This window comes from Lepisosteus platostomus, chromosome 14 (genome assembly GCF_059453375.1).
Source record: "Lepisosteus platostomus isolate fLepPlt1 chromosome 14, fLepPlt1.hap1, whole genome shotgun sequence".
Classification (NCBI taxonomy): domain Eukaryota; kingdom Metazoa; phylum Chordata; class Actinopteri; order Semionotiformes; family Lepisosteidae; genus Lepisosteus; species Lepisosteus platostomus.
In genome coordinates this window covers 29,245,461-29,269,529 of record NC_142624.1, presented here as the reverse complement: position 1 = coordinate 29,269,529, position 24,069 = coordinate 29,245,461, and the positions used below count along the sequence as shown (strand labels likewise).

Sequence of the window (24,069 nt, the reverse complement as noted above, 5' to 3'; positions counted from 1 at the left end):
AGCTTAAACAAAAACTATCTATGAAAATGTGTGCATTAACCACACTGCTCACAGTCAGAGACTATGTCAAACAAAGAACTGTTGTTCTAGATTGAAGTTTTCCCCTTTTTCTCTTACATCTTTACTGAAGCACATTACCTCCACAGATATAACTACAATTGTCCAATCCTGTTCCGGTTCTGTGCTCACTTGACATGTTTCCAGGAATCACTTGTAATAAAAGATAGTGTATTAACTCTAACCCTTTTTTTTTACTGAGGTCTTCTATACCGATTGTGGTTCTAATCTCAACAAAAAATACAACACACTTATTATGAAGCCAGCAGCCATATCACCCTGCAGCTCTCAACTGGCTACCCACTAAAGCTAAGCAGGATTGAGCCTGGTCAGTACCTGGGTGGGAGACTTCCTGGGAAGCTATGGTTGCTGCTGGAAGAGGTGTTAGTAGGACCAGTGGGGGGTGCCCACCCTGTGGCCTGTGTGGGTCCTAATGCCCTGGTATAACGGCGGGGACACTATACTGTAGTGGGCAATGTCATTTGGGTGAGATGTTAAACCGAGGTCCTGATTCAGTGGTCATTAAAGATCCCCTGGCATTTCTCGACAAGAATAGGGAGTTATCCCGGAGTCCGGGACAAATTTCCCCTCTTGGCCTTTACCGTGGCCTCCAAATTGTCCCCATGTATGATTGTCCAGGGTGTACCCTGCCTTGCACTCATTGCTTGCCAGGTAGGCTCCAGCTTCCTGCGACATCGTATGGTATAAAGCGGTTTGGCAAATGACATGACATCACTCGTCATCAACAGGGCTTACAAACTCCTGGATATCTCAGGACTTGTTACAGCAGTGGACAGAACTGTAGCTGGAAACTGAACAAAAATGTAACTTCCTTGAGCGTAAGACTAGACATCAGGCCACACTGAAAAGTAAATTTAAAGACCTGACCTGTGTTGGAGCTCAAATACTAATTTATAAAACAAGGCAATTCTAGTATGTATACGCTGATCTCCCTGTTTTTTTCTTGCAGTATAATGGAAACAATATTAAGTATTAAGTTTCTGTTAAGGTTTTCTCAGTTTTTAACACTGAGCAGATGAGTGATGTTTTTTCACAAATCCTATTCACATTTTAATCTTCTTAGTCTTTATGCCTATAAATCTCTTTGCTAAGAAATTTGAGCCACCTACTTGAACTGATATGAAAATATTTGGGAGGAACCTCTTCTGTGTTCTGAGACGGCTAATGGGAGATCATGTCAGCCAGAATCCAGCACGCAGGTCATGTACTGTAGGTCACACTGTATCAGCGTTTCTTGGTGCAGCAAATGGTGCACTCAGAAATGTTTATTTCATTCTAAAAAGCTGCCAGCAATCACTAACATCTGGTTTAAACAAGTTAGAAACTGATGAACAAGTCTGAGTTTCAGAAAGCAAAGGCTTGTTTTTATGCATGAAAATTAAAATGCAAGTTTAAATATTCTTCTTGACACAAAAATGAAATTATTTGAAATAATTTCAGGTATTACAATGAGCATTTAAAAATATATGCATACATTTAAAGCAAATACATGCGCTGTCGTGCTGAGAATTGAAGCTTGGTAACTTATTACATTTACAGTATTTTTCTTCCAGTCTATTGCTTTTCTCACTGCTCACATAATTAAACCGTGTAGCAGGAGGCCATGATTCCTAACTGTTACCATGAAAACAAAGTTCTAAAGTGGCTGGGGGTAAAGAAACCAACCTTTTAGGCAGAGAATTAGTTTCATTTTTTATGCAACTGTGGTAAGGATTGCTGCCTTTCAGCACTGGGGCCCTGGGTTCGATTACTGGGGTGCTGTCTGTATGGAGTTTGTATGCTCTCCCCGTGTTCATATGGAGCTCCAGGAGCTCTGGTTTTCTCCCGTAGTTTAGAGACATACTGGTAGGTTAATTGACTTCTGGGTAAGTGTGTGTTTGTGTCTGTGTCTGTGTCTGCCCTGTGATGGACTGGCGTCCTGTCCAGGGTGTAACCCGTCATGTGGTTGTTTCTTGCTGGGATACGTTCCAGCACCCCCACAACCCTGTATTGGATAAAGTTACCAGAAAATTAATGAATGGATGGATTAACTTGTATAAGACAAGTCACAATGAATCGATTAAGGCAGTCCAGATGTTTGGACTAGTCTTAATGTCATTTAATACAACCAGCCACAGGATCTTTTATTTACTGCACCCTCCATTCAAATGATCCCAACCTCTGCAAAACCAGTCCCCTCTCAGTTACTATTACATGGGATGAAAAACAGGAACTAGAAAAACTAGAAGGTAGTGCTTTCAAGGATGCAGTCGGGGACGACACTGTCATTTCCTCTAAAAACTCTGCAAACCAACTCATCTATTATAAAGCTGAACGTCAAATGAAGCCAGGGTTTACAACATACCTACATATGCATTTTACTGTCCGAGATTGTCCTGGGTTTGTAGGATAGAGCATTTTTGGGTGACAGATTAAAGTTCTTTTAGATGTGATTGTAGCTCTGAGACCCCTTCTCAATGACAATTTCCAAATGACTATTATTACCATCTTCAGTCACAACACCATTTGGTACTGTAGGTGGGGACTGAGTTGCCTTTTAAGCACACATGGTGGAATTAATTTGAAGTTGTTGCGCGTCCCATATTATTTGCATTTGCTGTATTGGATTGTAAAACCAATCAAACTGTGTTGGAAAAAGGACGAGTTTTGTGGTTTTGGAGTTCGACACATTACCTTTCCTGGTCTTTTCTGGCTTGCTCTGCAAGGAGGCCCTTCAGTTCCTCCAGCCGCTGCCGATCCCTTCTTTCCAGTTCGTCTCTCCTGCTCTGCTTCTGCGTGTAATACCGCTTGATCTGGGGAAAAGAGACATACCTCTCTGTTCATATAAACAAAATACACATGATAAAGAAAATAGGAATTCAAATCAGCAATGCATTTTGCCATGTGTACCTGCCACGTTCCTGGCCAGAAACTAAAACAGGGTGCTGGGGTCACTTAAGATCACAACCTTGCTGGGAGCAAAGTCTGAACTGAACTATTTCTCCCCAAACATTTCCAATAACTGCCTAGCAGGGACATCTGGAGCTTAACCTGGCTGACAATGGACTCAAAGTATGATACACACTGGATAGTAGGTTGCAAACCCTGGCATTCATTTGCATGCCATTTGCATTAGATGATTTGGTTTGCTCCATTTTTTAAAGGAAATGACAGTGTCATCCCCAACTGCATCCTAGACAGCACTAGCGTCTAGTTTTTCTAGTTTTTTCATTTTCATTTTTCATCCCATATAAAAGTAACTGAGAGGGGACTGGATTTGCAGAAATTGGGACCGTTTGAAGGGAGGGTTCAGAAAAAAGATCTTGTGGCTGGTCTAAACATCTGCGCTGCCTAAATTGATTCATTTAGACTCGTCTTATACAAGTTAATCCATCCATCCATTCATTTTCTGGTATTTTATTCCAAAATACAGTGGTGGGGGCGCTGGAACTTATCCTGGTAAGCAACAGCCACAAGACGAATACACCCTGCACAGGATGCCAGTCAATCACAGGGCAGACACAGACACAAACACAAACACACAGCACATACACACACATATACCAGTGACAATTTAGAGTCACCAGTCACTACAAAGCACAGAGCATATGTGTATACTGTGGGAGGAAATCAGAGCACCAGGTGAAAATCCACAAGGCCAAGGGGCCAAGGGGAGAACCTACAATCACGATACAGAAAGTGTGTCAAGACAGAACACAACCCAGGATCCAGGAACTCTCCTTCTTGGGTCCTTGTGAGGCAGTGACTTAAGCTACCCCCACCACCCTGTAAAAATCATTTCAGTTTCTGGCCAGGAACACGGCAGGTACACATGGAAAATCTATTGCTGAGTTTAATTCCTATTTTCTCTCTGTTTTCTTTATTAGGTGTATGCTAAATCTTTTGATAATATGAACTGGAATGATAGAATGATTATCTCTCACTAAAGAAAAAAATAGCCTTTGAAGAAAACATTCTGCTTCATGCACTGCTATCATCCCATAACAAGAATACAGAAATCAACTACATAAATGTTCTTGTAAATTCGGGGACAATCCCATCCACTATGATGCAAGAAGTTTATCAGTTCTTCATTATCTAATGCATCATACTGTGCTTGGCCTTCTGATTACTCTGACAACTCCCCAAGAGAGGATCTTAAAAACAAATTTGCAGTTTTCAGAGTTATCTATGAGATTATACCAAGATAACTAGAAACATGAGATTACATATAGACAAATCACTTCTCACTTCATTCATCTAAAATGGTTCAATGTAACACTAGGTATAAGACAATGCATCTGGGCATCTATGGTATAATAATACCAATTCTGACCATGCAAAAGCAGATATAGTGAAACCTGTAGTTAGTAAACTAGCTAAAGTTTCATTGCCTGAAAGATAATGTAACAAATCTATTTCAATCTAAAAGCTGTCATTAATCAGCTTTCATATAACATTCACACGAGCCCTACAGTCATAATTTAATTAAAGAGTTTATAAACCAAAACATTTTTTGTGCCATCTGTCAGTGTGTCACAGGGAACAAGGGTAAAATAAAATTCCTCAAGACAAATACAGGTGAATATGAAATTACATCCCTCCTTCTATTTAGCACAAAGAAAACTTGACTATTAATTAAACTAAACACATAGTGTACACAAAGGAAATAAAATACCATCTTTATTTAAACTTCAGCTGCACTTCATACTTCAATGGCTAAAACATTGCTTGCTGCACCTCACATCCTTGCAAAATCTAGCGCTGGAGACCTATACCCGCACACAAAATATGATGGCCCCTCCAGGTGATGCAGTAGGGCATTAAACAAAAAAGTCCTTTTACTTACTGTAAATGATACCTTACACCTAAAAACGCAGTTCTTGTAACAAGATATGGAACGAGTGGGGAAAAAACTGAACTTCTGTTTCATCTCATAATATCTCTCGTATTGAGTGGAATTGCTCAAGATTTACTTTCTCTTTTTGTAGATTTCTTCTGGCTTCATCTTTTTGTTGTTTTGTCCTCAGCCTGTCTTCTTCTTCTTCCTGTTTCCTAGCCGCTATGGCTCCTTCCAGCCTGGCGACTTCCTCCTGATGGGCACGCCACTGTCTAAGCTGGGGAGACAGCAGGGCAGTTGTCCGTCAGTAAAAAGCCGCATCGCTCTTCCTCACCCCTCCATTTTCCTTTTCAGAATGAAAAATGCTGAGAACGTTTTTACTGGCTTTAGAAATGCGACTGCAATTAAGAGTCACGCAGGAGCAAAAGAGGTGACGGCTTTGACAACAGCTTTGAAGGCACTGAAGGAGCTGAAGTGGTCCAGTGAAGCCCAGATTGTTTTAGTGACTGATCCCATTGGAAAGGGGGTGCTGTGCTGTAAAAAGCACAGACCCATGGGCCATGTCTAAGCCTTACACACATCTTTGTATGTTCGTTTGATAATTCCGCAATCCGCTCATACAAAACATTCAAATAGAATGCTAAGGGAATTTTCTCCGTGGCAAAACAGTTATTTTCTTTTAAAAGCACATACTGTAAACATCAGTGAGGCATAACATGCATTTCACTGAAAAGCGTGCAGGTGACATGACCATTAAGAATCAGGTTTCCACAGACTTTATCTACAGCTAGGATGGAAGCATCTTATCACAAATAGCTGTGCAGCATTATCAATAGAGAACAAGTGCTTTTGCAGATAGCTCAGGCCATCCCAAATTAAACACAACAACAGTTAATTCTGTCCCACTCTACTAAAGTGTAGCATATAGAACTCTATGAACCACATTTCCCCAAAAATATTTCATCAATACTTTGAAGAAAATTAAATTGTTCATAGATCTACTTAATTGGAGTCTTCTCAAGACAAAAAAAATGGTTTGTTAAAATAGGAATATAATATTTTTCTTGGTGAAACTGAAAATGCTGAAAGTGGAAAAGCAAATGGGAAATTAGCTCGTAAGATAATTAAAAAGCATTAAAAGCAAATAATATTATATCAGTCAATACGCCCAAACACATTACACATACAGTACATATGTAAGAGACAGATCATCTGAGATGTCTGGCATATTTGGTTTCATAATATCATTACTGATATGATTTTAATGCCCTTGATAATTTTAACTCCTACAATTGCCCAAGTTGCAAAAATATCCCCTGAACTGAACGACATTGTGAAAGATGCCCTTGTCATCAGAAACTCCCCAACACCATTTTCTAAAAGAGCTCAAGGGAAAATGTAACATTGCCTGCTTCCCATGAAGCAGCTCAATACTCTGCAGTTTATTATGGGCTTCAGTGGGCAAAACAAGCAGTGACATGTCAACATACCTTCCAATCATGCAGAGATTTTTTTTTGTTACAAGCTCTTATCATAAAGCTGCTTAGGTACAACCAGACAACTCAACTAAAAAATAAAACTAAGGACAAGGAAAAAAGAACATGCACAATCTATTTTCAGGTAATTGAATGTTTGCCTTGACATTCCATTGATGTTGCCGTTTTGTACTTGAGTCTTACAAATTCCAAAAGCAAGATTCACAGTTGTGTAAATGACATTTACAATACACACTACATAGGTTTCAGGTCACAACCTCTCTCTTTTTGACACTTAAATCAGTGCAGTTTGAATCAAATCAAATCAGTGATATTCACATATTCATGAACAACATATAACAGCAAAGCAACACAGAAAAGAGCTCATGGCCCTTATTTCAGTCTAATCAACTTTGTAAAAATCATACTATTAACATACAAATAACTGTAATATACAACACAATCAACAACTGACAAATATACAGTACCAGTTTATCATTCAAATTTAATTCAGCTGTGGATTGCAATGAAAGTAATTAAAGTTCACCGATTTGTAGAATAAAATGTATATCATTTTTGTCTTGAGAAATACTTTAAATTCTTCCCAGAAAAGATCTTTCTAAAATGGTGGGAATTCCCACTTCTTGTGTTTCTGTTGTGACATTAGTGAGATTAGAAAAGTAATTGCTCTCTTCCGACGATATGTAGATCATTTTTCCAATTTTACTTTTTCCCACACATCCTGTAAAACCTAGATTATTTTTAGTAAAGTGTAAACATCAATACTATTTCTTTCACAAATAATACCTTACTATAGCCTTCACTCTCTGTTGACTGTTTTCTACAGTCTTTTGAAAGGCCAGACATTCTGACGGCAAAAGACACAGAACATAAAATGAAACTAGTCAGCAGGATTAGCAGGAAAAGCCAAGTCTTCTGAAATCACATAATCAAACCTAATCTTCAACCTGGCTCAGAAACTGCAGCTTTCAGATAAATCCTCAAAACATTATATTCTGTAGACACTGGTACAAAATATTATTCTGATATTCTCTCAGGATTAAATATCTTATTAAATAGAACAAAACTATGCTACAAGGTGGTGGTGTTTTAAAATTAATGAGATACCTTTATGGATTTTAATAGGTTCTGTGTATGTTGTACTGAAGCTGCACTAATGAGAGTAGCAGTGGCATATGAAATCCTAAGGTACAATATCACTTTTGTTATAATTACAGAAGCATTGAGAATGCACAATCCTGTTCAACAACAACTGTGAAAGGCCAATGGAATGCACAGAAAGGGAAAACGTTTGAAGAGAAATTAGTTTTCAGGTTAAAATGTTACATATAAATACACTACATTCCTAATGAACTATTATATCAAAAACTAAGATATATGGCAAAATAATAATTTTGACAGCCAATTGTAGCCAATCCATTATTTTGAACCTTGATTTATGCAAGAACATTAAACTTGTTTCCCTTGTCGTGGGACAAAAGTATTGCTTGGTGCTTGGATTTGAAGTTGAATTAGGCCATGCACTCGAAGCCAAAATGCTTTGATTGGAACAAAGCACCTCTGGAACAAAGATGACCAATTTACAAGTTACTGCATTTTTGTGAATGGTTTTGAATGCCTGCTGGTGATAAAACTGTTCACAGAAAGCACTGTGGATTAGTGGCCACCCGCTGGCTCTAGGTTCAAATGTCTGGTGGCACATCACTCTTGTGAAGTCACTTTGGATATATGCATCAACAAACTACATCAATAATAATAAAAAGGTAAAAATAATAAATAAATAATTTATAATAAATAGATCAAATAATAATAAATAATAAAAGTTCATGGCATAGAAGCAGTTTTCCTAAGTTTTTATGCGGCTTATTAGATCTACCATGTTTTTCAAAGTTTGTATAACACTACACCTTACTTCTATATGATTAATTGTGCACACTTCATGATTTAAAATCAATTAATGATTTTAAATATACTTTTCTATTACACTTAATTGTGCTATTAGCTTACCACAGCAATCATTCATAGGAATATATACCGCTCCTTAAATAAACTAAATAAAAGTGATGTACAGTATTGTTGAATTATAAGATGTGCAACAAAACAACAATTAGATGATGGATGCAGTATTCCTAAAATAGCGTTCAAACCTCAATCCTCCTAATAATTTGGTATTAATCTGCATGCAATCTGTCATCTGCCAAAATGTCAGTAAAATAACTGCACATGCATCTGTGGATATATGCTTGTTTGCCAAGCACCACAAAATAATTGTTTTAACAGTAAATGGTAAATCAAAACAGTTCTCTCAGAAACACAGTGGTTGGGTAGAAAAACAGGTACCATTGATCAATGCTAATGTAATCTTTGATCCAAATTTGATTTGATTTGTAGTTCCTTTCTCTTGATAGTACGGATGTAACTAATGTGCAGAGTAGTGACTAAAAAACTGCAGTTTCTTAAACACTCTGATAACCCACGGCAATAATTACACTATCAATCAAATTCTTCTCAGCTCCAGTAAGATAGGTTTGTCTTTCTGACAGGCACTGAAAATATGGAAGTCAAAATAAAATTACAATCAGGGTTTTGTGGGATGACAGGTGTATTTCAGTGGTGGGTCAGTTATCCCAATATACTTATTTATTTGAAAATATTTTTTAAGGATGAATACTGAATGGTTTGATTTAATAAAATAATTTAGATTTAACTTATTTAATAGGATTCACTTCATTACATTCATTTTTATGCAGTGGTACCAAGACACAATCTTAAAACAGAAATCTCAAATGGTCTGATCACTTCCTAATGTGCCTTATACCATATTCTCCTGATATGAAGCAAACAAGCAAAAGAAAGTGTCATTATAATAAGCTCATTACAGACCTAATACTGCATTAAAGGGATCTTTCAGGGAATATGTTAACTGAATGAAAGGCAAACAGTAAAACAGCTTAAGCACTTAACAAGGTTAATGATTCAGATGAAACCACGCTTAGCATATTTTGAAAGATCTCTGGTTCTCTAGATAATGAAGAAGTTATTACAATTTCCCCTTTCCTTTCAGTCAAGAAGAAAGAAAGATATGGGGCAAAAACTGCTTTTCATCCGACCAATTTATCAGCAGGCACACTGATGCCTACATAATTAACACGGTTTCTGTGAAAACATTATGTGCAAAAAGTACTTCATTGCACGAAAACTCACTGTCACATTTAAAGTGCCATGGATGAGAAAACTTGTATCTGGAGATAAGATCCATCTCCCTATTTCAATCATTTTGTAAGAGGATTTCCACAGAACATCCACCATTCTATAACATGCAGAATTCGAACTGTAAAAAACAACTGATAACAAACTGTTCCAGTTGTAAATCCTGTAGCCAGAAATGTCAGAAAAGACAGAAGAGCAGCTGCCCCTTCTGATCTGCAAGTGAAATTTCAAAGACGCTTCTCGATTAATGTGATGTTACACTGTGCTGATGATGGCTATTATCTCCCTCGTTGGGGGGTCCATAAAAGGCGTTTAATAACTTCCTCTTCATTATGCTCAAAATGAACTATTTCAAGTGTGATTGTGCATAAGTGTTCCTTGAAACAAATGTGAAAGTTTATTGCTGTAAATGTTCCAATCATAACATGACTATGCCATTTGTAATTTTAACAGCTTTGTTATGTAGAAAAATGAAAATATGCTGCTACATTAAATTAGATGAACATTTCTCTGAAATATTAAATGTATTTATGCTGATAATCTGTGAAAGTTATACAGTGCTGGAAATACATTCTGTTTTTGCTATAACACCTAGTAAATTGTTGCTAAATATCTTTTTTCCTCCATCCGCCCTCAACGTTATGCCAAGACTGGAACTGTTGTTTAAGATTAATGGAGGCCAATGGAACAGTTAATCCAACAGAACTGTCAGCTTCAAGACCTTCTATGACTCATATTTTACACTCTTCTCTGAAAGTCATCAACCTGCAGTTTTTTGTTGGTTGACTTTAGTGTTCTTTTCTGCAGCGGTAGTCAAATGATTTTTTCACATATACCAGAAACAAAACATCACAGACATGGGTTAAGCAAGGTTTTCCAATAGGACACTTGAACATGGTTAATGTGTAACCGTTCGTACACTGCAGCTAGATATTTTAAATTCCTACACACTGAAAAAACTATTTACCTATAACTTTCTCCCTCCTTCTCAAATTATTTGCTCTTTCAGTCTTGATGTTCAAGGCTTCACACTAAATTTTATACCCAGCACAATATTTAAATTGCCTGTACAGTATTCAAATGTGCGTATACACAATAGCTCATCAAATCCATGGAGCTATACAAGATAAAGATGTGGCAGCTGTAAACTATTATCTAAATGCTTTAATTCTGTGTAACCATGGTGATATTTTGGCCTTTGGTTTATAAAAACACAACAAGACCCAAAAAGCCTTTAAAGAATTTTAACCACTGGAATAAAATAATAAATAATGTATTTCAAATAACTATGTTTCGTATAAAATCTAAAGATATAATACACTATGGTAATGCAATGGCCTTTTTATTATTTTTAATTCTGCATTATATAGAACACAGAGAAAAGTGCAGAGGCGGATAGAGAGACTTAGAGGAATAACATGCATAATGTGCATGGCAGCACCACATACAGGGATTATAAAATGCTTAAGGATTATCGCAATGTGGTACTTTGTTATTATTTTATAGGGAATGTATTTCAGGAGTATCAAACATATTCCAATCATGATTCCAGTTTTTGATACAAGGTTGTCACCGTGCATCAATAACAAAAGTTATACATTCCTGCAGCTTTTTGTAGTATATTAACATTTTCAGTGATATTTTATATTATTCACTTTATATGATGCACTTTTGGCTGTTAACAAAAGCTTCACAATGTTGCCCGTTTCTGAAGATATTTTTACAAAAGACATATGAAAACACAAAACAAAACTCACATCTTCTAAGTTTTCATTGATTGTGGTTTAGACATAAAAAGCACTGTCACGAGAAAGTAAATTAAACAAGAGGTTACCAACACATGCAGTCCATTTGCCTTAACCAGAAAATGGTTTGCCCTGTTTTGTATTAAGTAGCAACAGGGGTGGATTTCAAAACCTAATCAAGCTGTACAGTCAGATTGGGCTGCAACAGACGGGGCAGTGATACTTTTTGTTTGGCAAAGGAATGTTTTTAGATAACCTGACACAGAAGAGCCCTAAGGGATTTTTCTGGAAAACACTAGTATTTATTTTAGTATAACAGAAACCTTTTTTTGCATTAAGTCTCTTTCAGTTGCAATATTAATAATACTAAACTACAATAGTGCAGTAATAGTACACTAAATTATTCAGTAGGTCATGAATAAGAATACATGCTCAGACTCTTAATAACCTGAACATTATTAGAAAGGCAAGTAAAGAAACCATTTAGCCCCCTTCAACTCATTTAGTTTTCAATTTTCCTATAGTGCTATAACAGTACTATTTGCACTGAGAAGAAATTCCCCAAATAATGAAGCCATCTTCTCTGTGGCAGACACCATGTGACAACTGACACTAAAAACCCTTGGGAAAAATCATTGCTTACCCTTAAGGTGAGGAAAAAGCAAGCTGATATTGATTTTACAGTAAATGTATAAGCAATTGCTTATTGAGAGGAACCAGTGGGTGCCGAACAGCCAGCTGTGGATAAAACAAGTTTCAGAGCAACAGGATCTAGAAAAAGCATCTCCTTCTTATTGGAAAGTACCACATTTATATGGAAAAAATGACATCGATCTGAAAAGTAATTTTCTAAACATAGCTTTTAAAAAATAACTCAAAGATTTCCAACACAGGTTTTTTAGAACACTGTCTAAAATATGCAACTACATTTACTAATGAAATTTCTTTCACATTATCAGTTGGACAAAGGGTTTTCTAATATACAAGTGAAAATCTACAGAATTGAACCTGTTAATTTGCATTCAGCACTGCACATAAAGAGAAGGCATTTAGTATATAGCTAAATGATTTCAATTAAGATCAAGAAAAAATATTGAAAACATACAAGAAATATTTTTGATAAAACTTTAAATATTGTAAATGTGGAAGAGATGATGCAAAATACTGTACTTAATAAGGAAAGACAGTCTCAAAGGTGTAAGAACCACCTTAGTTTTTGGACATGATTCTGTAAATGTCACATACCTTTAATTGAACTAATTTCTTACTCATGTCCATGCAAGTGTCTGAAGAAAATTTAAAAAAATATGTTTTATGAAATCTGAGATTTTACAACAATTGCATGGCACATGAACAGACTAGCCGATTGATAGGCAAGAACAATTCTGTATCTGCCCCAGATAAGGCTCATGCCCTATGCCAAGCCTGAAATGAGACTTCTGTTGCAAAACCAACAACACAGGCAATGCTGCAAGACTGGCTGACTAAATTGCAGTCACTTTCACAGACATTAAAGAGAAGACATCAAACCTCAGAGTAAGTATTATTTTGTAAATGAAAGCAAACTATAAGGAGTCACTGTGCAAATACATATAAATAACATCAAACTCTGTGGAATAATAAAAGCAAAACTGAAATACCCAATTATCTTAATTAGCAGCTGTCTACTACTTTTCAAAAGCCCACAGCTACTTAAAAAGTAACAGACCAAACCCACATACTATTTTAGAATAGCTAAAAAAACCCAGGTTTCATGCAACACTTCACCTTGCATAGAAATGACTGAGATGCAATGCAAACTCCTAAAATAGAAAAAAACATAATTAAATAAAATTACAGCTTTTTTATTCTTTTTCCTACAGGATGCCAAAAAGCAATTTACCTGGGAAAAGCAATGGCACTGGAATTAGCAAAACAAGTTAGAGCGTGTAACAAGTTGTATGGTGTTACACGTTTATTTAAGAGAAGGTCCCTTTCGGAGAAAAAAAACCATGTCCTCCCGATAACTTACCTTTTCTTTTAGTTCAGCACAAACTTTCTGTTGGTGCCTCCGATCCATCCTGAGCGCCACCTCTTCATCGTAGGTAGAGCACGCTTCTTCCAGGGTCATTACTGCCTTCATGAGCAGGTCTGTGCGGTCTCTGGTCCAGCCCTGCAGCACAGCTTTCTTCTGCTCCACAGTGAAGCGATACCAGTCCCAGTGCCTCTCGTGATCACTCTGCATCAAAACACGCCGTTACTGTTCATACCTGCGCCGTCATCTGCCAGTCTCATTAAACCAAAAGTTCCACACCACACTATAACCCTTATTATGCTTTGAGCTAAATCATTACATTTAATAACTTAAAAACCACAGTAATCAGTGCTCATCTCCTTCAGCATAGCTCCACTAAGGCTATTCATTATAATGTCAGCATATCTGTACTGGATGCTGTCTGGGGGCATTTGATGTCTCCAGTCTAATGGTGATTAACTCAATGGATAAAAATATCAAATGGCTAAATATCTTTATTGAAAATAAGATAATTAGACATATGTGTTCTTTAAATAGTTGCAAACCAAGAGACTTATTGTAATTTGCAGGATGTCTAGGTGGTCACTTAAAGTGTCTGATATTTGCATGGCAAATTTGAATAATTTCAACTTATTATTAAAGTAGTCCTATCACCCCGACTCCAGTTCACATGAAAGCACACAAGACCTGCACAGCTTTTAGCTCCTGTGCAGTATGCCTCTAAGGAAAATCACACTGTTGCTGTAATGTACTGTATACGTGTTGCAGTAGATGGTACTCTTCCCTTTAAACCAAAATAAGCAAGTACCCCAAACCCAATCCAATATGGTAATAAAAGTGATTGCATTGTAGAAGGTATTGTTTCACAAGCATTAAACTGATATCCTGGTCACACAATGGACACAAGGGATCGTTTGATCTTATAGGTGTATAGGTGTGTTCAGCTCCACCATGGCTGAGTTCACATTACAGATTTTTGGCCTCGGTAACTTCTTCCACATGGAATGAGAATTAGGTTTGTTCCCAGGCCCAGGGGAGACTTTGTTTCAGTCTGTGACTTCGTGTCAGCTGGGACTCTGCTAGGAAGCACTTAGAGATTTTTGACTGTGACGAAAGGCATTTTATCAAATAAAGAGTTTTCAACCGCTCCTAAGATGATTTTTTATTTGGTTTGGCATTTTTATATGTAGGAAATAATCTGTATTAAATCTTCCTAAAATTCTGAATTTAGAAGTTTCTTTTTTTTAGTGTATTTTACATCAGCAGGGGGCGCACTTTATTCTTTTACCCCATATCTCATTTCGGTTGAATAATAAAAAAAAATTAACTACTTTTTTGAAGAATCGATTTCAGTCTTTTTATGATGTTTCAGCCACGACAGGCTTAACAAATCATGAGTCATTCTGGCACGAATGACTTTTGAAATATACCACTCAATGGGCTCCTTCAAGTTTACCAGAGAGACCCCTGGGCTGCTTGATATGTATGATATTTGATTTTAAAACACTGGTCTACTTTTACATTCACTTCATTTTCTGTGCCATTTATCTGGGCATAGTGAACACATTATTGGAAAAAAGAATAAATAAAGACATATAAGACATTCCAAACTGTTTCAGATGCCAGAGCTGTCTTGTACATACAAACCTGTTTGTCAACACTTGGAATCAAAGCCTTGGATTTGCATTTTAATTAAATACAAAGTGCTCGTGTGTGGCAGAAGAAGGGAGTATTAGTAGTGGTCGGTTCCGATAAGACTGATAATTGCTAAGGTCAAAGAGAATTTACGGGTAATTACTGGAAATGGTCACAGAATATTGGTTGTGTACGCATTCTGGTATGATTAATCTTGGTTTAGTATGGGAGGTCACTCCTGTTAGTTACGGGTTCAGCTCTTCATCGTCATTAAATCGTCTGTTTCCTCTGTTTCTTGGGGGGGGGGGGCATTTAGAGTTTAAAAAATAAACATTCTTGCCAAGAAACCACAGCTAATGTGTAGGGACCAAGCAGAGGACCAATTCATCACATTTTATCCAAAAGTTGAATAAATACAGATTACTAAAACAGATGTTACCGCTATTCAACACATCCATTAAGCAATCTTTTACAAAACTAAGACGCTATTTTATCAGGTGGACATGCAGAAGCTTTCAGACATGAATAAAGACAGCGAAAAACAGCAGTGCCATACTGTATATGCTTTGGTAGGGTCTTAGTAAGATTCATGGGGATTTAAGGCCATTTCCAAAGAATGTGAAGAACTATAGCACATTACAAAAACTGCATTCAGCACTGGTTAAAATAGACTTCTCTACATTAAAAGGATTTACAGTATATACTTTTAAATCTAGACAGCTATTTCATTTCCTGTGTTCGCATTGCAATAATGCGTTTTACTTGTTCTCACTGCTGCTTGCAGAATTCAGTACTGGCTCTATAGAATTTACTATACTGTACACTGTAACACAACTGGGTTCTTTCCCAACAAGCCTTCTCAAAATGAAACCTTGAAACAATATATAACAACAGAGCTGAATGACACTATAGACTCCATGAACATTTACCTACAAAGCAGTATATGTCAAGTAACACATATATAAATAAACTACTAAACAATGTAACTTTTTAAAATTACTTGACTTCAATGTAGCACATTGTCCAATCCATCCATTTTCTCACCGATTTATCCAATATACAGTAGGGTCGTGGGGCAGTAAAGCAATCATAGCAAGCAATGGGTGCAAGGATGAATACAACCTGGATGGGCGCCAGTCCATGGCAGGGCACACACAGACTCAAACAGGAACACGCTCACATCACAGCCAGTTTTCCCAGAAGTCAATTCACCTACCAGTATGTCTTTGAATTGTGGGAGGAAACTAGAGCACCCAGAGGAAACCCACTCAAACACAGGGAGAACATTCAAACTCCATGCAGATAGCACTCCAAGGCCCTAGCACTGCAAGGCAGCAATACTATCTACTGCACCACCATGCCACCATCAGAACACCCTAAAGCAAAAACCAGTGCTAAAAATATATCATGGTAAAGAGATTCATTTAATTTTCACATCAACAAACAAATCTGTTTCAGAATTACTGTTGCTTTTGTCTACATAATATTATGTTTACAAATGAGTTATTTAAAGCTGACAGCAATCTTTAAATAAGTATATAAAGAGAGGTATATGAAAGAAACATATAGGCCTTAGATCAAAATAAGTTGCCTTTTACACAAACAAAAGAGATTTTGTAATTAAGATCCTCCAAAATTCTTATTGTGCCATTAGGGTGATAAAAACATACTGTACATAGTTCATTAAGCAGAATCTATTGAACATGCAAGTGTACTGTTCTACAGTACCTTGAGCAAAGCGAAGATACTGAGCAGGTTGTATAACTGTTTTACACTCATTAAATCACTGAAACAAGTCAAGGTTTGTTTACTCTATTTTGAGACGGCATGATAGTTTGCATTATTAATATACCCGATTTGAACACTGCCTTTCTAATTAGGTTACAAAAAGGCAAAAAATGATTACAACTAATTTACATGTCCTCTCAAATTTCTTTCACATGGTCTGTCTCTTGCTGTTTTAGTTCAAGCATGTTTTACTTAATACTGTATTTTTTAAGAGATTTATGTCTTCTGTGAAGTATTTTTAATGTAGCTGTACACATATACTGTACATAATTCAATGGTATATAACATTACAAATTAAACTGACCCTGTTTCTACTGGCCAAATCATTATACAATTCTGAAGTCCTCTTGGACTCTCTTTATCAAGAAGAAAAGGCCTGGCTCAGTATCAGGGATATGCAGGTGAATGGCTTGCCAAGTATGAAAAAGAACAAAAACAAAAAATAAAAGAGCAGTTCGATCTTAACATTAAGGCCTAAGTCCACAGCAGAGTATGCCATGTAGTTTCAGTTGATATTATAAAGCCAGGTCTTTAAGAAGGAGAAAGATACTTTTTTTCTGTTGTCATAGCAACAGCTAAGATCTGGCATATCAGCCAGAGGAGAAACCTGTTTGCACAGGGTGAGACTGGAAATCCTACAGCTCACACTCCAATTGTATGTAGTACTGGACATCATTCATAGCATAATGAACTGAGGTTTCACCCAGTTCAAATAATGGACACTCTGCAAATTATCATACTTAAAGAAGGTACTGAAACTTACCAGCTCTTGCCTTGATTTGTGAGGAAAAAGTCTATGCAACATATCCATGTATAAGACTCTTCTGTCTTTCATATCATGTGGATATTGGTCCACAATACTCTGAAATATCAGGTGATCTGTTTCACTCCATCCACAGCACCTGAAACAAAATTGAATGTATTGAACATTAAATAGAAAACATACAAAAGTTATTATAATAGTTTGAAGACAGATTTATATCTAAGTCATATCTCCAAAATTAACATTAAAGCTATATCAGAAAATCCACAAGATCCTACTGATTCCTCAAAGCAGAAATCCTTCCAGAAAAAGAAAGAAAAAATCATTTCTAAACATGTCTTGCAAGAAACTGGGGTGCTTAGGTCACCACGAACAGTTAAGATCAAAATCTCATTTGGGCCTCACAGGTGGTTTAAAGCTTCAAGTGGAAGGTGTGTTCAGAGTGCAGGTTGAACTCTATAATCTGGGTGTTTTAGGTTCGGCCCTAGCCCATGCCCCTAGTCCACTGTGATTGGGCTAGTGGTTAAAAAAATACAGTTCCAGTGGCTTCCTGGCCCCTCACAGGCCTGTTATGCACCTTGCCACCAAACCCCCCTGAAGCTGGGGAGTTGGAGGATTAAGTGTGAAAAACGCTATCAGTGATTCCAGATTGCTATAAAATAACAAAAAATAATTGACAATTCTAGATTTAAAAAAATCATCACATTTAAAACTGTAAACATGATTATGCAAAGCTTACAAAACTGAAACCATGAGCTATCTGTGAATCCAACAATACAGCTGAACTAATATCGTCCCACTAAAAGTTAAAATATCGTCGAAATGGAAGTCAAACCTGTCCAATCCATTCAGCCGTTCAGTGATGTTTTGTAACCTGGAACTGTATTTTTCATCAAGGCTCTGGAATTCTTTCAGCAAAGACTCTTTAAGGTCAGGGTATGGGCATTCTAAGTTTAACACTTCCTCTGGAATCTGCTGCAAACTACTTGGAATCTCTTCTGTTGAAGAAAGCCATGCCTAAAGAAGTGAACGAGTAAACAGAAGTGAATTAATTTTATAGCGATGACAGAAATCATCTCAACATCTTTCTAGGTAACCGCGAGTCCTGTAATTATTACCTGTGTTCTGGTCGCACTGATCTCTTCTTCCACAGACAGGCACTCTAAATCAAGTTTTTCTATAATGTCTTTCTGCTGCTTTTTTACATATTCCACCTACAGAAAAATATTGCATGATCAGAATATAGGAGCATTCCCACCTACATTCTTGCACAACCTGCACCTGCACCTGCAGGACAAAGCTCTGTTATGTATTTACACCAGACAAACAGGAATTATGATAATCATGCTACTACAAAAAAATTACAAACATTTTGCCTGGGGAAAAGTAACATAAAGAGCAATTTCAGAAGCAGAACAGTAGCTATCTTTTTTAACTTTGGAAGAACAGAGAAACACACTATATACTGTATATATGTTCATACCATGCTTGTGTTTAGAAATACAAGATGACTTTCACACATTTTAACTCCACTGGAGGCTTTCTTTTTCCATGTTAAAAGCCTAATTCTGTATTTCAAAACACAAGCACGCTAAAAACCTTTGCCCAGGTTTGACGGCATGAGTCAAATAAGCTGGAGGATGCCAGTTCAAGTCAAGCTAGGATATTCACCGACTCTGGCTTGAAGACCTGACTGGCATCTTGTTCTTGAGCAGGAATTGTGAGGGGTTTTGTGAATTTTGGGTCCTGTCATTCAGCAAGGCTGCTGCTCAGAGACTGACTCTGCGCTAATGCGCTAAGCACTATCAGCAAACACTGAGTTTACCCTCCTGTGGGGACTAAAACATTGCATTATGAATCCTAAGAAACACAAAAGGCACATAAAAATAGGACTGTGTTGGTGAGAGACATCTCAGAGAACAAATATATGCAGTATACTGCACATGGTGGGGCAAGGAGAACAATAACACACCTGAAGAAGGCTTCACACTTGAAACATTGCATTTTCTCTCTTCTCTTTTCAGCATGGAATAAACCTATTACTAGTTCCTTTGCAGACTATGCATGCTGACGCATCTACCTACAGTACAGTACCTGAACTACTAATATCTACCTAGTTCTCACTCATAAAATGCACCCACTTCCCGTTGGGTTATTGCTGAAATAGCACTGGGGTAAATATTTGACTAAACTATTAGAATTAGCACAGTACAAGGTAATTTCTATTGAATACCTTCTTTAGACCTTTTTGTGGTGAAATTCTTAAGCTCTGTCTACAGACTATTTTGGACACTTTATATATGAAATCAATATATCCAAATATTCATATGAGGCATTATACAAAAATAATCAAACGCTTGGGAATCACAGTTTCAGTTTCAGTGTGCTGGGCTTCAATATGAAATATTATTTAGTTTGTGAAGCAAGTTTATTCCAAGCTACATACTGAAGTGTTACCTAAATGTGCTGAACAAGTGTGACTGTTTAACCTTAGAAAACTGAACAACGGCTGACTGGAGTGTACTTATAGTATCCAACAGTCTGTCAACATTAATGTGACCTATCCATATGCTGCAATGTATTGGGCAAGCCTGAAGTCATACAGAGATATTTACAGTAAATGTTTATTATAATAAATTGATTCCCTTTTCCATGCGGGTAAATGCAACTTCGGTGTTCTAGTGATCTCAGTTTCTGATTATATAAAGGCTTTGCAAGGTCAGGTCCCAAGAGGATTAAAGACCACGACCGCTTTACATCACAGAAGGAACCAAACTGCCAAAACAGCAAAAGCAATGAGGGTTTTATTCCCTGCTTTAATTGATCAAGGCCAGCAACCCAAGAACAGATTTTAAGATGTAAAGTCTGCTCTGGTGTTGCTTTTAAATGTGTTAAAAAGCCAACATTTTATTAGTTACAGAAGACCTTATCTTTGAATGAACACACTAGAAAGTCAGTTTTCCCTTTTAAGCTTAAATAGGATTCTGAACATTGCCCCTGAGAAGTAATCCTTTACACACAGTGAAATACTTAGGCTTTATTTTATTGGAATTACTAAAATGAACATCTGGAATGAAATAATACACTGCATTGTTTATAAATAAGGAGCAGGACATGCAGACTTATATATTGCTAATTTCTAGATATATCTACTGCAGGAAAAGGTATTATCTTTCTGATGACAATAAATGGCACATATATGTTCTGATATTAGCTTTTCAGGAAGATGAAACAGAAATGAAAGGACAAATGTGTCATTTTAGTTCTACTTAAGGGAGAAGAAATCATTAAGGGATCAAAAATAGATATTGACTTTTTATGGATTGATAAAATCAAACAATCTTCTCATCATGCAGTTTGAACTATTATTGAAATAACTGTCATATTATCAGAACAATTGCTGACATTTTTGTGAGACTAGATAAGCAAGAAACAGTTAAAATAAAACTGAATGCCATAAAATTTAGAGAGAAGAAAACAACGATACTGAGAAAAATTAAATGCCACCCTATGAAGTTATTTAAATTGATTTTTTGTAGCAAATTATTTTCCACTTTACATACCACAAAATATTCAATACGGTTTGCAATAGCAGGACCTTCTTGATCATGTTTGTGATGCAGGACTTAATAGTTAAACGTCTGATCTGTTGTAGTCACATAACTTCTAAATACGATTATAATACACAAATCGATAAAATATAAAGGAGGTCAGGATGTTATTGCAGAAATTAATGCCTTTTATTGTTTTATGGTTTTATTTAGAAACATCAAATTGAGAAATACCAAAATAATTTTTATCTTTACAGAAGAATGCATATTAATGCTTTCAAATTGTGTGATATTGCATCATTATCCTACAATGATGCAATATCACATAAGCTACACAGTTATTTTGTCACTAATAAATTTCCTCATGTATTTTCATATACCACTGTTGTTCATTAGGCTTTCTAATTGTGAAAGCATTATATGATTAAAATGAGAATTATTCAACTAGATACATTACACATATAGTTCCATTTCCAATATGATACAACGCTTTATTCCAGTTCTTTGTTTTGCATTAAAGTGACTATGTTTTACACACACAATAGTTTGCAATAATTAATAGTGGGCTACCACTAAATACTGTACATATATATACAGCATAACTGCCTTTAAGATGAAAATTAGGTATAAGTATGACATAATATCCTTTAATGTGGTACTCAACTATACTTCTTTGACAAGTTGAAATGTGTGAATTTCCATTTGTTTCTGTAACTGCAGTCGAGGCTGGCATTTTCTGGCATTAATTTGCTGCATTTCAAAGAAATCTATTACTTTTTCCATATATATTGATTTAATACACATATAAATGTATACAGCTATTATGCTATTAATTATTATTTATATAGACCACATACTTCATCTTTGTCTGGCTTTATAGTCAGGTCGCTATCATACAATTAAGTACAAAAAGACAGAAGAATAAATATAACTTGCAATAGCTCTCAGGTTGAAAGGAACTAAATGGATTTGTTTCACCCACTAAAGTAAAGCATTCATGAAAGTGTTAGGAATGACGGAAATCTGCCAATAGATGACTCATACATTTGCTCAAAAGTAAGAAGTATGTGACTCAAAGAACATTTCTATTCATCTAAAGTGCTGGCCCACTTTCAAAGACATTTTGCCTCACTTCACTGAAACCATGTAACTTACTCCATCGGTACTGGATTGTGAATATAACAAACCCACTACAGTAAGATATATAACAATCAAGAGAAACCTAAACTTTGAGTGCAGCAACAGTGCTACAACACTAAAAAAAGGAAAGAAATATGTACTGTAATGCTCTGGCTTTTTCATCCAAGTCAAGATAGGTAACCTGTATAGCTGAAAAAGAGCTAATTTTTATTGTGTTTTTCAGTGTCTACACTATTTTCAGTTTAGTATTCTATACTGTTCAGTAAAGTTGTTGGGTATTTGGTTTTTTGGTTTTGACTTTCTATACAGAAGCTCATGCTACAGGTTTTTGATATTGAAAGAATATCTGAAACTCATAATACTGTGCTAAAATACAGAATGACAAAGGCATGCAGAATGCACATATAGAAACATACTGTAAGTGAGAATTTGTTTTACTAATTCATTTTTGCTGAATTAATAAGAGGTTGCATTTTGTATATGCAAATTACCACTGAGGAACATTACTTTTTTCTCCAATAAAATATGTATCTGAATGTTCTAGTTAACAAATAGCAGCCCCTTATATTTATAATTCAATGATGTAGCTACTTTATACTTTTACAACAAATTTAGAATTTAGTTCAGTTTAATTACTGTTTTAATTGTGTATATCTGTCTATTTTGCTTGATTGTTTTATTGTACAATGCTTTAAAATAAAGGTAAAATATAAATTACAAGAAATATAATTATCCAATCAATATTGTGTTGATTACATTTAATTTGAACCAGACAAAATGGTTTAAAAAAATTAATTCTACTAAAGAAGCTTAACAGTCTTGGTATGTTTAGAGACCCCCCTGACCTAAATAGACCAATAAATACAAGAGTTGAAGAACAATTACATAATTTAAAGGAGAGATCACTGTTAATCTGAAATATTTCTTCTGAAATTACGGGCTGCAATCTTAGTCTGGTAAATGCTCACGGATGAGGATAGTTTGAGGGTGTTTATTATGAGGATTATGTATTTCATCTTATTTAAACCCTGTTGTGTGTTTTAAACGATTATTCAATTAAAATGGCTTTGTTACCTCAAACAAATCATCCAATACAACAAATAACATAAAATATGTGCCATAACAAATTACCATTATATTCACTTTCTGTAGATAGACTTGGAAATGTTATTGTACATCAAAAGGAAGAACAGAAAAGCATGTTAGTACCTGCTCAAGTATTAGGTCACATTGAATTGACTGTGTCTTTAGGGGGTGCTGTGAGGTATAAGAGCACATTTCAGACAGTCTGGAGCGTAAATCATCCTTTAGTTGCCAGATGGGATCCACTGTATCAGCTCTGAATAATGATCTCTCCTTCTCCAACTGTAGCTCTGTCAGCAAAGACACAGTGTCACAGTGTTTTAGTATTGAAACAGAGAAGAAATAAATAATACTATGTAGAAGTAAACTGATAATGGAGGATACAGTACCGTTGTCCTTCATTTGGAATAAGAAGTCATTATTTATTCCATCTTCGTCCAGGAACTTTTGAATCTCCAAGTCAAGCCTTTGCCTTAAATACCAAAAAAAGCAATGATGAATAGAATGCATATTCGTTAAGTGGAAGGTTTGCATTACTACACTCAAAGAAATTCCTGCTTTCATCACGCTCTGATTTTCCTTGTTATTCTACACCTATTTAAATTACTTTCTCATTATTACTGACAATGTACTGTTTTGTAGAAAATAAAACCTTGGTGAACACAGTGATCACAATACAAACTGACACTGCAACAAACACCTTACTTTGGATATGTGGCATCCATCAGTAATGAGGCACAACACTAA

At 36.1% G+C, this 24,069-nt stretch overlaps 1 protein-coding gene across 3 annotated transcripts in view; it reads right to left on the bottom strand.

The window, feature by feature from the left end:
* LOC148649180 (coiled-coil domain-containing protein 148-like) overlaps positions 1-24,069 on the bottom strand; it is a 42,411-nt gene that overhangs the window by 7,920 nt on the left and 10,422 nt on the right. For all 3 annotated transcript variants that reach the window (XM_088605525.1, XM_088605526.1, XM_088605527.1), the window contains 8 exons: positions 23,712-23,794; positions 23,449-23,612; positions 18,667-18,762; positions 18,384-18,565; positions 17,549-17,687; positions 13,360-13,566; positions 5,034-5,174; positions 2,752-2,870 (listed from right to left, as the gene is read on the bottom strand). In XM_088605525.1, the coding sequence (XP_088461651.1) occupies positions 2,752-2,870; positions 5,034-5,174; positions 13,360-13,566; positions 17,549-17,687; positions 18,384-18,565; positions 18,667-18,762; positions 23,449-23,612; positions 23,712-23,794 (1,131 nt within the window). The remainder of the gene's footprint in view (positions 1-2,751; positions 2,871-5,033; positions 5,175-13,359; positions 13,567-17,548; positions 17,688-18,383; positions 18,566-18,666; positions 18,763-23,448; positions 23,613-23,711; positions 23,795-24,069) is intronic.